The sequence below is a fragment of the Dermochelys coriacea genome, chromosome 6, assembly GCF_009764565.3.
Source record: "Dermochelys coriacea isolate rDerCor1 chromosome 6, rDerCor1.pri.v4, whole genome shotgun sequence".
Taxonomy (NCBI): domain Eukaryota; kingdom Metazoa; phylum Chordata; order Testudines; family Dermochelyidae; genus Dermochelys; species Dermochelys coriacea.
In genome coordinates, this window is record NC_050073.1 from 95767417 (window position 1) to 95783582 (window position 16166).

The window sequence follows — 16166 nt, forward strand, 5'->3', positions numbered from 1 at the left end:
AGGGAAGATTTAGGTTAGATATTAGGAAAAATTTTCTAACTATAAAGAGTAATTAAGCTCTGGAATAGACTTCTAAGGGAGGTTGTAGAATCCCTATCCTTGGAAGTTTTTAAGAATAGGTTAGACTAACACCTGTCAGTGATGGACAAAGTTTACTTGGTCCTTCCTCAGCCCAGGAAGCTAGATAGAAGAGCTCTTGAGGTCCTTTCGAGCTCTACATCTCTATGATTCTATGAACACATTTCCCTCATCTGCTCTTCATTTTAACATTTGTTTGTTCGATTTAGGCCAGTGACTCAGTCAGGAAGACCTGTTACAGGGTTTGTGCGACCCAGCACACAAAGTGGACGACCAGGCACTATGGAACAGGCTATAAGAACTCCTAGAACGGCTCATACTGCTCGCCCAATTACTAGCGCTTCTGGAAGATGTGTCAGACTAGGAACGGTGAGTGGCTTGGTTTTACTACTATGAAGGATAGCTTTCCCTTCTGCGATGGTATAGTTGAGCTTAAAAATTATGTCTGAAAAAAATCAAACTTGGGAAAGTTAGCTCAAGTAATATGAAGTAGATAGCCAAGCTCTATATTTAAAAAAAAATGAATAAAATGCTATCAAACCTTACTTGTTTAAATGTGCATAAAATTTCACAAAAGGAAATTCTGCAGTCCTGATTCTTCACTCACTGAACTCCATGAAGAAAACTGTTGACTTCAACAGAAGCAGGATGGAGCCCTCTCCAAGTTTTCCACATGTTTTTTTTCTTTTTTTCCCCCCACTGTTAGAGAGCAATAGTTTCTCTTTAAAATCACCAGTGAGTTACTAAGATTAAATCTGGCTAATTTATGCTGTGTTAGTGAAATCACCAATAGTGTGTCTGGCTTGAAGACATAATGTAAACTAGGGTTTATTTGGTAGGCAAAAAGTGTTGTTGAACTCCTGCTATATATGCATATAAGCAGTTCTTCCCAAGTCTTTGCCAAAAAAAAAAAAAAAAAAAAAGCCTTTTTTTAAAATCACATACTCTACAGTTATAATTTGGTTTTTTTCCATTGAAGGTTTTTTCATCTGATATTTGAAATGTATTTGTATAGTGTAATGGGTTCATTCTGTTTAACACTTTTTTTCAGGCCTCTATGCTCACAAATCCGGAGGGTCCTTTCATAAACTTGTCTAGATTGAATTTAGCAAAATATGCTCAAAAACCAAAGTTAGCAAAGGTATGTGACTATTTTGGTCAAAGTTCTGCTATATTTAATATCACTTCAATGTTACTTTACCGTTAATCTCTCTCTCTTCTTCTAGATTTTTAGGACCCTTTCCAGCCTAATATTTCCTCCGTAGCTGCTGGACTATGGGAGTGCCACAATCTTTCAAGGTCCAGCAGCTGAGGAGTCTGTTCGCTACTCAGAGAAGGAAGTACTCTCTTGTTAGCAGTACTAACACATTGCATTAGATATTTCTCAATGTTGACAATCCTTAAATCCGCAATATTGTGGTAAATTGGAATTCGGGAAATAGACTTGTCTTATAAATGCAGAAATGAAGTATCCAGCAGCAGTATTTAGAACCTAAATTGTCCTAATATGGGGTCAGCTATTTTTCCCCCCAAACCCCTTTAGATGGGGAAGGCTTTTTTTTTTAAACAAACAAACAAAACAAGACACCATCTGTGTGAGCACAGACATTGTACTTGGACACAAATGTACTCTGACATCTTTGTGTCCATCGGGAAAAGTAGCAAAGGCTGTTCAAACTAAAGCCTCACCTGTTTCTCCAACCAACCATGTCTGAAAAAATTGCAGTCATAAGAGGGAAGGTCCTAAGGACTTCAAGAAAACATTAGGTCTTTCCCCTATCATGCCCCAATGGATGGAGCTGGAAGACCTCTCACCAGTATATTCTTCTTGGTTCTCTCTCCTTCCCTTTCAAGATCTAAGATTAAGAAACTCCAACAGACTGTTCAGCCCCAGTAAGGGGAGATGGACGGGTCCAGTACCCGATATCAGCAATTCATTTAGAGAAGCTCATTCCCTCCCTCCTGATCCAAGCTGCATAACTTCTAACTGCAGAAGGTTGTATGTGAGTGGCAGCCTAACATAGTAAGGCCAATGTATCTTCTACATAGGTTGCCAGGCTCAAAATAGACACTCCAGAATCTGAAAGCATAGGTGTGCATGTACCCTCAGTATATTTTTATAATGCTGTTTATTCTAATAGACCTCCTTTGAAAAGAAATAAATGGGAAAATTACAGTCCACATAACCATTCTATGCTATTATAAGGACGACATTAAATTCCTTAAACTTGTAATCTTAAAGTGAGAAAACGTAATGTTTTTTCAGTTTACAGAATTGACGTTCTTTTAAGGTGTATTTATGCTAGGTCCACAAATATTAGCAGTGTGACCCAGACTGGAAAACGTTTGTGAAGAGGTAATACTGAATCAAAGTTTAAAACGAGGCATTGAACATACATAAGCCATTATTATGTTATGATGATAGAACATGCAGTTACTTTCAAGAAATATTACATCAGCTAATCACAGGTTTCAGAGTAGCAGCCGTGTTAGTCTGTATTCGCAAAAAGAAAAGGAGTACTTGTGGCACCTTAGAGACTAACAAATTTATTAGAGCATAAGCTTTCGTGAGCTACAGTTAGTCTAAGGTGCCACAAGTACTCCTTTTCTTTTTACATCAGCTAATGGATCTTGAACCATGCATGCAAGACTGACAAAAGGCCTGATAAAATACCTTGTTTGGCCTCTAAGAAGAGAATTTTGTGGATGAATTTGGAGTATGAATAAAAGTCTACACTGTTAATCTAAAAAAAAAAAAAATTTAAAATGTTTGGATTTTTTTCCTTCACTTTCAAGGCATGACTTGCTTCCCTTTTTCGTATTAGATCTATTTTTCCACGATCATTAGTGCTCATAATTTTTTTTAGTCTGTTCTCATGATTGACAGCCAGAGAAACTGAAGTCCTCTACCAACACAACAAGTATATCGGTGTGCCTTCCCTCACAAATGTAACTCAGTCCTTACCTGAAAGATGCAAAGATTATTTTGTTTCATTTTTATCATTGGGTGACCTCTCAATTGTCTCTCTTTACGAGAGTGCCAGTTGAGTTGGTGTCTTTATGTGGATACCTGTCCACAAGGAAGTGGACTGATCGCCACAGTTCACTTTGCATAAGCCACTGAAAGGTTATCAGATGGGCTGATTCTCTTCTGACCTGAGCTGTATTTGACTAGTGACGTAGAGATGGAAATCCCTTTTTTGAGACATGCAATCGTGAGCATTGCACATCTACCTTTAAATCTGTTAATGGCAGTCAGCCTATCTAGGACTGTAATTAATACACACTTATTGGTACATTGTTATACAAAAACAAACCCTATCTTTATAAATGTCTTAAATAGGAATATGTGGGCAATTCCTGAAGCCTAGATAGGTGAGGATTTCTCCTGAACTCTGAATCCCCTTTTTTTCTAAGCTTAAGGCACTTAAACAAAAACTTCATTAAAATGTGACAGATTTTTGTAATCAATCAGATTGTGTTCTGTATGCAAATGTGTGTGTACTGCAAGTAAATGTGCAGATTTGGAACGCTGCATGCAGATGGATAGTTGGGTTGCATACTCACATTCCAGATTGACACGTTCAGTTGCAGTAATAATATGCCATAGAATCATAGAAATTTTTACTCCTGAGGGCATTCTGCAACAAAAAAAAATTAAAAATTCTGCACGCAATATTTTAAAATTCTGAACATTTGTCAAATAAATGTGGAAGGTCAGAATTGCAGTGGGGAATCACAGACCACTGGCTGCAGAGAGGTGGGAGATCAGACTCGGCAGTGGGGCTGTACCCAACCCTGGCACAGCGCAAGGACTGGGCCTGCCCCAGAAACACCCCAGGGCCCTTCCATACCAGGTATGGGCAGGCAGGCTCAGCAAGGCACGATCCAAGTGTGGAGGGACTTAGTGTGGGGGGGATCCAGGTGTGGGTTGAGAGGGTTCTTTTGGGGGCAATCTGTGTGCAGATGGCTCAGTGGGGATCTGGATGCACACGGCCTTGTTCGAGGGTTCTGGGTGCAACGGTAATGGGACTCTTCAGGGGGGTCCAGGTGAAGGTAGTTCGGAGGGGTGTGGGGAGTCTGGGTGTAGAGGGCTCAGTGGGATGGGGATCCAGGTGCAGCTGGTTGGGGCTCGGTAGGGTGGGGATCCAGATGCAGATGGCTCATTGGGGTGGTTCAGATGCAGGGGGAATTTGGAGGTAAAGGTAGAGGTGGCCTGGGATTACTTTAAATCAAAGCTGCAGAAGCTACCAGAAGCCTGTATCCCAAGAAAGGGGAAAAAATTCATAGGCAGGATTTGTAAACCAAGCTGGATGAGCAAGCATTTTAGAGAGGTGATTAAGAAAAAGCAGAAAGCATACAGGGAGTGGAAGATGGGAGGGATCAGCAAGGAAAGCTACCTTATTGAGGTCAGAACATGTAGGGATAAAGTGAGACAGGCTAAAAGTCGAGTAGAGTTGGACCTTGCAAAGGGAATTAAAACCAATAGTAAAAGGTTCTATAGCCATATAAATAAGAAGAAAACTAAGAAAGAAGTGGGGCCGCTTAACACTGAGGATGGAGTGGAGGTTAAAGATAATCTGGGCAGGGCCCAATATCTGAACAAATACTTTGCCTCAGTCTTTAATAAGGCTAAAGAGGATCTTAGGGATAATGGTAGCATGACAAATGGGAAGGAGGATATAGAGGTAGATATTGCCATATCGGAGGTAGAAGCGAAACTGAAACAGCTTAATGGGACTAAATCGGGGGGCCCAGATAATCTTCATCCAAGAATATTAAAGGAATTGGCACCTGAAATTGCAAGCCCATTAGCAAGAATTTTTAATGAATCTATAAACTCAGGAGTTGTACCGAATGATTGGAGAATTGCTAATATAGTTCCTATTTTTAAGAAAGGAAAAAAAAAGTGATCCAGGTAACTACAGGCCAGTTAGTTTGACATCTGTAGTATGCAAGGTCCTGGAAAAAATTTTGAAGGAGAAATTAGTTAAGGACATTGAAGTCAATGGTAAATGGGACAAAATACAACATGGTTTTACGAAAGATAGATCGTGCCAAACCAACCTAATCTCCTTTTTTGAAAAAGTAACAGATTTTTTAGATAAAGGAAACGCAGTGGATCTAATTTACCTAGATTTCAGTAAGGCGTTTGATACCGTGCCATATGGGGAATTATTAAATTGGAGAAGATGGGGATCAATATGAACATCAAAAGGTGGATAAGGAATTGGTTGAAGGGGAGACTGCAACGGGTCCTACTGAAAGGAGAACTGTCAGGTTGGAGGGAGGTTACCAGTGGAGTTCCTCAGGGATCGGTTTTGGGACCAATCTTTTTATTACTGACCTTGGCACAAAAAGTGGGAGTGTGCTAATAAAGTTTGCAGATGATACAAAGCTGGGAGGTATTGCCAATTCGGAGAAGGATCGGGATATTATACAGGAAGATCTGGATGACCTTGTAAACTGGAGTAATAGTAATAGGACGAAATTTAATAGTGAGAAGTGTAAGGTTATGCATTTAGGGATTAATAACAAGAATTTGTTATAAGTTGGGGACGCATCAATTAGAAGTAACGGAGGAGGAGAAGGACCTTGGAGTATTGGTTGATCATAGGATGACTATGAGCTGCCAATGTGATATGGCTGTGAAAAAAGCTAATGCGGTTTTGGGATGCATCAGGAGAGGCATTTCTAGTAGGGATAAGGAGGTTTTAGTACCATTATACAAGGCACTGGTGGGACTTCACCTAGAATACTGTGTGCAGTTCTGGTCTCCCATGTTTAAAAAGGATGAATTCATACTGAAGCAGGTACAGAGAAGGGCTACTAGGATGATCCGAGGAATGGAAAACTTGTCTTATGAAAGGAGACTTAAGGAGCTTGGCTTGTTTAGCCTAACTAAGAGAAGGTTGAGGGGAGATATGATTGCTCTCTATAAATATATCAGAGGGATAAATACAGGAGAGGGAGAGGAATTATTTCAGCTCAGCACCAATGTGGACACAAGAACAAATGGGTATAAACTGGCCACCAGGAAGTTTAGACTTGAAATTAGACGAAGGTTTCTTACCATCAGAGGAGTGAAGTTTTGGAATAGCCTTCCAAAGGAAGCAGTGGGGGCAAAAGATCTATCTGGCTTTAAGATTCTACTTGATAAGTTTATGGAGGAGATGGTATGATGGGATAATGGGATTTTGATAAGTAATTGATCTTTAAATATTCAGGGTAAATAGGCCTAATCCCCTGAGATGGGATATTAGATGGATGGGATCTGAGTTACCCAGGAAAGAATTTTCTGTAGTGTCTGGCTGGTGAATCTTGCCCATATGCTCAGGGTTTAGCGGATCGCCATATTTGGGGTCAGGAAGGCATTTTCCTCCAGGGCAGATTGGAGAGGCCCTGGAGGTTTTTCACCTTCCTCTGTAGCATGGGGCATGGGTCACTTGAGGGAGGATTTTCTGCTCCTTGAAGTCTTTAAACCACAATTTGAGGACTTCAATAGCTCAGACATAAGTGAGGTTTTTCATAGGAGTGGGTGGGTGAGATTCTGTGGCCTGCATTGTGCAGGAGGTCGGACGAGATGATCAGAATGGTCCCTTCTGACCTTAGTATCTGTGAATGGGAGTACAGTGATTCCTCCTCCTGCAGCTGAGGAACTATGGGTGCAGGAAGCATGAGGGAGGGGAGAGTTTTCAGAGCTTCCTACATCCAGATGAAAAATCTGGAAGTGAGTCTGACACAGCCCTAGATGCTGTGCAGGGGAAGAGGAAGTCCCCTCCTCCCCAGCCCAGCCAGGACTAGCAGCTGAGCCCGGTGCAGGGTAGAAACCACTAGCCAGGTCTTCCCCAGTCCCTCCCCATAGTGATTTACCTAACTGCCAGCTGCCCTGGTCACCCAAAACATGCTTCAGGGAAGGGACACATGACTGCTCTTGTGGCTTTCCTTTGCTTTCCCCTCAGAAAGTAATTTTTCTGTGAAGTAAAGAAATCTGTGGGGGACCTAAATTCTGCACATGCACAGTGGTGCAGAATTCTCCCAGGAGTAAGAAATGTAGGACGGGAAGGGTTCTCAGTAGGTCATTATTTCAATACCTGCACTGAGGCAGGATTAAGTATTGTCTAGACCACCTCGACAGGTGTTTGTCTAACCTGTTTTTAAAATCATCTGATTGAGATTTTACAACCTGCCTAGGTAAATTGTTCAATGATTAACTAACTACCCTTACTGTTAGAACGTTTTTCATAATATCTAAATCTCCCTTGCTGCAATTAAAGCCCATCACTTCTTGTCCTATCCTCAGTAGTAAAAGAACAGTTTATCACCCTTCTCTTTATAACAGCCTTTTACGTACTTGAATATTATTATGTCCCCCTTCAGTTGTCTTCTCTTGAACAAACAAATCCAGTTTTTTTTTTTTGGTCTTTCCTCATAAGTCATGTTTTCTAGACTTTTGATGATTTTTGTTGCTCTCCTCTGGACTTTCTCCAATCTGTTCACATCTTTCCTAAAGCGTGATATCCAGAACTGGACACAATACTCTAGTGGAAGCCTTCTCCATGCTGAGTAGAGTGGAAGAATTATTTGTGTCTTGCTTACAACTCTCCTGCTAGTACATTCCAGAATGATAATTGCTTTTTTTGCATTGACAACTCATATTTAGTTTGTAATCCACATCCATACATGCAAACATATGCATACATTTTTTTAAACAGCATCTCTCTTGAAAACTTAGCATTTTTTCAAAAGCTGAATGAATCATCACTTTCAGCTCAGAACAGGTTTAGGCTAAGGAATCTTACTAGACACATCCGCAGGGAGCAAGTACAATTATCAATGTTAGAAAGCTAAAGTAATATGACATTAATATTTCTTACAGAAAGTAAGAGGAGTTAATGTGCAGCTTTATGGATTTTACAATTTTTTTTTTTTAAGGAGAAGACAGCATTGAGTCTAAAGCCAAAGCATGATGAAGTTTTAAGATCCTCATTTCATTTTGTTAGTCTCTAAGGTGCCACAAGTACTCCTTTTATTTCATTTTGTGTTAAGGATTGTTGCTTAAAGTTGTAAAACTCTCTGAGCTATCACCTCTCCAACGTGCAAAGAGACGATAAATCTCAACCACTAAGTTCACATAGCTGTGTAACCATGTGAAGTAAAAATCTTAAATGAACCAAACTGTATCATAGAATCTCTACAGATAGTAATCCCATGCTCTAATAAGAAGAATATAGCAGTAGGGATATATTACCGACTACCTGACCAGGATGGTGATAGTGACTGTGAAATGCTCAGGAAGATTAGGAAGGCTAACATACAAAACAAAAAACACACAATAATAATGGGGGATTTCAACTATCCCCATATTAGCTAAATACATAGCACCTCAGGACAAGATGCAAAGACATTTCTTGGCACCTTAAATGACTGCTTCTTGGAGTAGCTAGTCCTGGAACCCATAAGAGGAGAGGCAATTTTTGATTTAGTTCTAAGCGGAACACAGGATCTGGTCCAAGGTGTGACTATAGCTGGACTGCTTTGTAATGGTGACCATAATATGATTAAATTTAACATCCCTGTGGTGGGGAAAACACCACAGCAGCCCAACACTGTAGCATTTAATTTCAGAAAGGGGAACTACACAAAAATGAGGAAGTTAGTTAAACAGAAATTAAAAGGTACAGTGCCAAAAGTGAAATCCCTGCAAGCTGCATGGAAACTTTTTAAAGACACCATAATAGATGCTCAACTTAAATGTATAACCCAAATTAAAAAAACATAGTAAGAGAACCAAAAAAGTGCCACCGTGGCTAAACAACTAAGTAAAAGTAGTAATGAGAGACAAAAAGACATCCTTTAAAAAGTGGAAGTTAAATTCTAGTGAGGAAAATAGAACAGAGCATAAACTCTGGCAAATGAAGTGTAAAAAATGTAATTAGGAAGGGCAAAAAATAATTTGAAGAACAGCTATCCAAAGACTCAAAAAAAATTGTAAGTACATCAGAAGCAGGAAGTCTTCTAAACAATCAGTGGGGCCACTGGACGATCAAGATGCTAAAGGAACATTCAAGGATGATAAGGCCATTGCGGAGAAATTAAATGAATTCTTTGCATCAATCTTCATGGCTGAGGATGTGAGAGAGATTCCCAAACCTGAGCCATTCTTTTTAGCTGACAAATCTGAGGAACTGTCCCAGATTGAGGTGTCAGAGGTGGTTTTGGAACAAATTGATAAACTAAAAAAGCATTTCTCAAATGCAGCCACCATGGCCACATGCAACCACCAGGGCTTTTCTTGCGGCCACAGCCTCCTGGGCAGTGACTGGGGCAGGGGTGCAAAGCAGTACCTCTCCCCCAGGACCACCAGAAGGGGTTGGGCCCTCCCCCCATCTTTAGCCACAAATGCTGGATGAGCATGCAGCCAATGAGTCTCCCACCTTCCCGCGGGGTGGTGAGGCTTGGGTTTCGGGCTTCAGCCTAGGGTGGCGGATGGCAGGCTCCAGTCATGGGACTTTGGGCTCTGGCCCTTGACCCTAGTCACACGGTGGCAGGTGCCAGCTTTGGGCTCAACCCCACCATTGTCCCTGGCCCCCACAGCCTCCTCCAGCCCTGGGCTCCAGCTGTGTGGTGGTGGGCTCCAGCCCTGGCCCCCCACTGTCTCCCTATCCACTTCCCCATCCAGGGCTTAATTTGTCCCCTGCTTGCCAGGGCTGAGTAAGTCTGCTGTGAAAATTGATATTTGTACAGTTGTTAATATTATTTTTTACAGCCTCCTAGCTAGCTGGCATGTTTGCTATGAAAAGTGATATTACCAAACATACCAATATTACTTTTTGCAGCAGCAGACTTACTAGCTAGAAAGTCTTTTAGAAAAGGCAACCAAAAACAAAAGAAACAAAAACAAAAGACAAGAATGTGCAAAGCACCTTATTTGTGTTTCTATTCTGTTTAGGTCCAGTAAAGAATAGAGAACTATACATTATTTTTATTATTGAGTCTGCAAAAAAAACCTATAAAAAATTATAATGTTTTTGACATGTATATTTATTTGTTTTTCCTAAAGTTAATTATTTTAAGAAAAATTGTCACAGCGGCCACCAGCAAGAGTTGGTGGCCACACTCTGAGGCCACCAAAAAATGTATTGTGAAAACCCCTGAAGTAAATAGTAATAAGTCACCAGGACCAGATGGTATTCACTCAAGAGTTCTGAAGAAACTCAAATGTGAAATTGTAGAACTACTAATTGTAGTTTGTAACCTATCATTTAAATCCGCTTCTATACCAAATGACTGGAGGATAGCTAATGTGAAGCCAGTTTTTAGAAAGGGCTCCAGAGGTGATCCTGGCAATTACAGGCCTGTCAGCCTAACTTCAGTACTGGACAAACTGGTTGAACCTATAGTAAAGAACAAAACTGAGACACCCCTAGATGATCATAATTTGTTGGGGAAAAGTCAACATGGTTTTTGTAAAGGGAAATCATGCCTCACCAATCTACTTGAATTCTTTGAGGAGGCAAACAAGCATGTTGACAAGGGGGATCCGTTGGATATACTATACTTAGATTTTCAGAAAGCCTTTTACAAGGTCCCTCACCAAAGGTTTTAAGCAAAGTAAGCTGTCATGGGATATGAGGGAAAGTCCTCTCATGGATTGGTAACTGGATAAAAGAGGGTAGGAATAAATTATCAGTTTTCAGAATGGAGAGAAGTAAATAGTGATGTCCCCCACGGGTCTGTACTGGGACAAGTCCTGTTCAACATATTCTTAAATGTTCTGGAAAAAGGGGTAAACAGTGAGGTGGCAAAATTTGCACATGATCCAAAATTACTAAGATAGTTAAGTCCCAAGCAGACTGCAAAGAGCTACAAAAGGATCTCACAAAACTGGGTGACTGGGCAACAAAATGGCAGATGAAATTGTATGTTTATAAATGCAAAGTAGTGCACATGTGAAAATAACCATAACTATACATATAAAATAATGGGTCTAAATTACCTGTTACCACTCAAGAAAGAGATCTTAGAGTCATTGTGGATAATTCTCTGAAAACATCCACTCAATGTGCAGCAGCAGTCAAAAAAGTGAACAGAATGTTGGGCATCATTAAGAAAGGGATAGCTAATAAAACAGAAAATATCATATTGCCTCTATATAAATCCATGGTATGCCCCACATCTTGAATACTACATGCAGAAGTGGTCGCCCCATCTCAAAAGAGATCTATTGGAATTGGAAAAGATTCAGAAAAGACATAATTAGGGGTTTGGAACGACTTCTGTATGAGGAGAGATTAATAAGACTGGGACTTTTCAGCTTGGAAAAGAGATAACTAAAGTAGGATATGAGAGAGGTCTCAAAATCATGACTGGTGTGGAGAAAGTAAATAAGGAAGTGTTGTTTACTACTTCTCATAACACAAGAACTAGGGGTCACCTAATGAAATTAATAGGCAGCAGGTTTAAAACAAACAAAAGGAAGTTTTTCTTCACAGAATGCGCAGTCAACCTGTGGAACTCCTTGCCAGAGGATGTTATGAAGGCCAAGACTATATAGGGTTTAAAAAGAACTAGGTAAGTTCATGGAGAATAGGTCCATCAATGGCTATTAGCTGGGACGTGCAGGGATGGTGTTCCTAGCCTCTGTTTGCCAGAAGCTGGGAATGGGCGACGGGATGGATCACTCAATGATTACCTGTTTTGTTCAGTCCTTCTGGGGCAGCTGGCATTGGTCACTGCTGGAAGACAGGATACTGGGCTAGGTGGACCTTTGGTCTGACCCAGTATAGCCATTCTTATGCAATCTTATGCTTGCCCTCCCTATATTTCCCTTTCTCTCCTTTGTTTGTGAAATTCACTTTAAATTATAAACTTTTCATGGCATGGACAATGTCTTCTTATGTGTTTTAAAATATAGGAATGGCTATATTAGACCATATGGTCCATCTAATCCCATATTCTGTTTCCAACTGTGGCCAGCAGCAATTATTTCAGAGTAAAAAACTAAGGTGCCACCAGACTCCAAGACTAGCAAATGTATTTGGGCATAAGCTTTTGTGGGTAAAACACACATTTCTTCAGATGCATCAATCTGAAGAAGTGGGTTTTTTACCCATGAAATCTTATGCCCAAATAAATCTGTTACTCTTTAAGGTGCCACCAGACTCCTCTTTGTTTTTGTGGATACAGACTAACACGGCTACCACTCTGATTTCAGAGAAAGATGCAAGAAACCATATAGGAGAGAGAGTGTATTCCTTAACTCTATACAAGGAAAGGTTCTTTCTAATTTTCATTACCTAAAGGTTGATTTATGTTGTGAAGCAGGAGGATTTATATCCCTTTCAAAATTTGTTTTTAAATAAAGATTTACTATGGAAATTCTAGGTTTCAGAGTAGCAGCTGTGTTAGTCTGTATCCGCAAAAAGGAGGACTTGTGGCACCTTAGAGACTAACAAATTTATTTGAGCATAAGCTTTCGTGAGCTACAGCTCACTTCATCGGATGCATTCAGTGGAAAATACAGTGGGGAGATTTATATACACAGAGAACATGAAACAATGGGTGTTACCATACACACTGTAATGAGAGCGATCAGGTAAGGTGAGCTATTACCAGCAGTCAAGAAATGGAAATGGCCCACCTTGATTATCACTACAAAAGGTTCCCACCCACCCCCCGCCCCGCTCTCCTGCTGGTAATAGCTCACCTTACCTGATCACCCATTGTTTCACGTTCTCTGTGTATATAAATCTCCCCACTGTATTTTCCACTGAATGCATCTGATGAAGCGAGCTGTAGCTCACGAAAGCTTATGCTCAAATAAATTTGTTAGTCTCTAAGGTGCCACAAGTCCTCTTTTTATTGAAATTCTAAATATTCTTATCCATATACGTGTCCAATCTTAGTTAATCCTGTTACATTTTTGGCCTCAATATCATCTTGGGGGAATATCACAGGCAAATCATACAAGAAAATGTTTACTTTTCAGTTTTAGGTTTGCTACTTTTCACTTTCATTGAATGTTTCCTTGTTTTGTATTATGAGAGGAGATAATTAGTGACTTATCTATCTTTTCTATACCCTTAATTAATTTGTATATCTCTTACCATGTTTGCTCTTAATCACCTTTCTATAGAATGTTTTTTTCCCATGCCTCTAATCATTCTCTTTGCCCATTTCTGAAGCCCTACTTTGCTTTTATTTTATTTATTTATTTGATAGGGTAACTAGAACCAAACTCCGTATTGCAGGGGAGGGCGTACTATTGATTTATATAATAGCATTTTCAGTAAAAAGAAAAGGAGTACTTGTGGCACCTTAGAGACTAACAAATTTATTAGAGCATAAGCTTTCGTGAGCTACAGCTCACTTCATCGGATGCATTTGGTGGAAAAAAATATTTTCAGTGTTCATCTTCCCATTCCTTATACATCTTAAATTTATTTACCTTTTCTGACCACTGCACTATATTGAGCAGAAGTCGACATTGAGCTTTCTTTAGGTGATACCCAGATCTTTTTCTGATTTGTTTCAATTAATTTAGAACCCACTAAGATGTCAATAGTTCAGATTATTCCCTCCAGGTTGCTTTGTGTTACATTTATCAGAACTTAATTTCATTTGCCATTGGTTTGCCTGTTCACCTAGGTTGGTCAGGTTTCAGTGTTCTTTGGTCTTGAAGAACATAAATAAATAGTCATCTGCATATTTTGCCACCTCACTACTTAGTCCTAATACAGAACCTTGTGGCATCCCACTATGAATTTTTTGCGAGGATAAATATTGACTATTTATTCTTAACTGTGTTTTGTGTCTTAGATATGATGAGAGGCAAAATGGCTACTTATTTCCTTAGCTGTCTCTTCTGCTGGGCTTTTTCGGGAGTCCAAATCAGTTGCCAACTGACAAATTGTCAAACTATTTATTGATACAGTTTCTAGCACAAATTGAACCCAAGCCAGACTGGAAACTTTGGATGCTACTGCAATAGCACATCTCATACTGTTGCATCTGAACACATAACATTCAGAATTTTCTTCATTACCACCAATAATTTGGCTTTTCTTCTGTTAGCTGTTATTGATAAAGATTGATATTGATAAGTCTCCAGCATTTGGGATAAAAGCCTAAGACAAGGCACTGTAAGATACCATGGAGTTTCTGAATATATTCTTTCCTTCCTTTTGGAGTTAGAGATATCCCTGTCTAGACAAAAGTAAGAGGAGAAAGTAAGTTGAGTCTTTTCCCATCGGCCATGACAATTCACTAGCAATTCTTTAATTTCCATAGGTTAATCGTTTAAGAATTCGTTCTAAGGGAAAGGAAGCTAGCAAAATAATCATAGAAGGCCCGGGGAGGCTTGTTAGTTCTCAGTTTGGGGTTCTGAAGAGGCTTGGTATCTTGAACAAACAGGGCACTTTTTCGCCTCCCAAGGAAACCTATATTCTATATTTGACTAACTTGAATTTATGGAAATGGTATCCTCTTCTGCAATGATTAAGATCTAGAATTTGTAAAACCCTTCCTTCTGTTGTTACTTTAAGGCTGAGGGGTTTAAGATTCAACATCACTGAGGTTCTTGTAAAATAAATTATGAGCAATAAGAACTTAGTCTTAGAAAATTTCCTGTTAGCAGGTGTTTTGTATGTTGATCATGGCCATTTCTAAAAAGTTAATGATTTTTACACTTTTCAGAATTTTCTTGAACATACCTATGTCAAAATAAAAAAAAAAATTATTCTGGACTTAAATCCCCCTCCCACCTTCCTCTTCCAACCTGATTGTTCTAGAAGTCATTCATAAAAATTGTTTTTGGTAGAGGAAATCCCCCTCCCCCAAAAGCCTTGTTCTGATGGGATTATTAAATTTTGAAGCCTCTGCCTCATTGTGTGTCATTTTGGATGTCTCTGATCATAGACTTAATGATTTAACTCTAAGTTTGAAGTATACAGAATAACTAACAGTTGGTCACTGCTAGCATCCAGCAGTTAGAAAAATGATTTTTGGAAATTTTTAAAATAAATAAGATCGGAAGGAAGATTGTTACCCGAGTAATATAATATCAGGTTTCATGGTAGGTGACTTTGCAGTGTTAGTGTGTGTGCGCTATCGGTTCTGTAAATAAACAGAAGACTTCAGTGTCCATTATGGTCAACCCAATATCTTTCACCAGCATTAAATTCACTTTAAAATTCAATTCAGGTCAGAAAAATGTCTGTAAAAAATCAGAACTTTTTCCCCTCCCTCAACCAATCTTTTCCCTCTGTATATTCAATCTTGACTGTTTATTTTTCTGACCATAATACATCTATATTTAGTAGTACTGCAGAGTCAACAGAGCTGTAGCGATTAAGATGCACTCTCTTCTGGATTGTGTATCCAGAGACTTGTTTGCCAAGTTTCAGATGCAGAATCTTTTTACTAATGATGTGCAAACGTGGAGAAAAAATAAATCTGGATTTTCAGATTCCAGAATGGTTGAATATGAAGTATCAAACTTTAGAAGAGCCATTTTTCACTCGTAAACTGAGCAAATTTGAGCCCTGGTCCTTAAGACACATGCCTATGCTTAAATTCCATTGACCTCCAGACTACTCACAGTGTATAAAATTAAGGATGTACGCAAGTCTTTGCAGGATCAAGGTCTTTCCATAAGTAAGACGACTATAAACATGAAACCCCCCAATGTCACTTACACATCTAGATTAGACACTTCAAAAAAAATTTTAAACCAAACATTATAGACACTTAGTAATTTCCTATACTGTACTATGAATGTAAAAATTGTCTCCTGGTAACACAGTACACCAGTAGATTTTGCTTATCTAACTCAAAGTCCATTTCATGTTTCAGTAGAGTTATGTAACTGTGTTTGCTATTTTAGAGTAGTAATTGGTGATTATTACATTCTGAGAACCCAAAGTGTTTATTATATAAAGGTATTAATGTTTTTCTTCAAACATGATAATATCTTAAATGTTCTTCTGATAGGCATTGTTCGAATACATTTTTCACCATGAAAATGACGTTAAGAATGTAAGTAATCTATACAAAATAGATATTTACTTGTACTAAGTCTTATTCTG

General features: G+C 39.2%; 1 protein-coding gene across 3 annotated transcripts in view; it reads left to right on the forward strand.

Moving 5' to 3' along the window:
- TTC8 (tetratricopeptide repeat domain 8) overlaps positions 1-16166 on the forward strand; it is a 65077-nt gene that overhangs the window by 23143 nt on the left and 25768 nt on the right. For all 3 annotated transcript variants that reach the window (XM_038407406.2, XM_038407404.2, XM_038407403.2), the window contains 3 exons: positions 288-447; positions 1130-1219; positions 16072-16116. In XM_038407406.2, coding sequence (XP_038263334.1) covers positions 288-447; positions 1130-1219; positions 16072-16116 — 295 coding nt within the window. The remainder of the gene's footprint in view (positions 1-287; positions 448-1129; positions 1220-16071; positions 16117-16166) is intronic.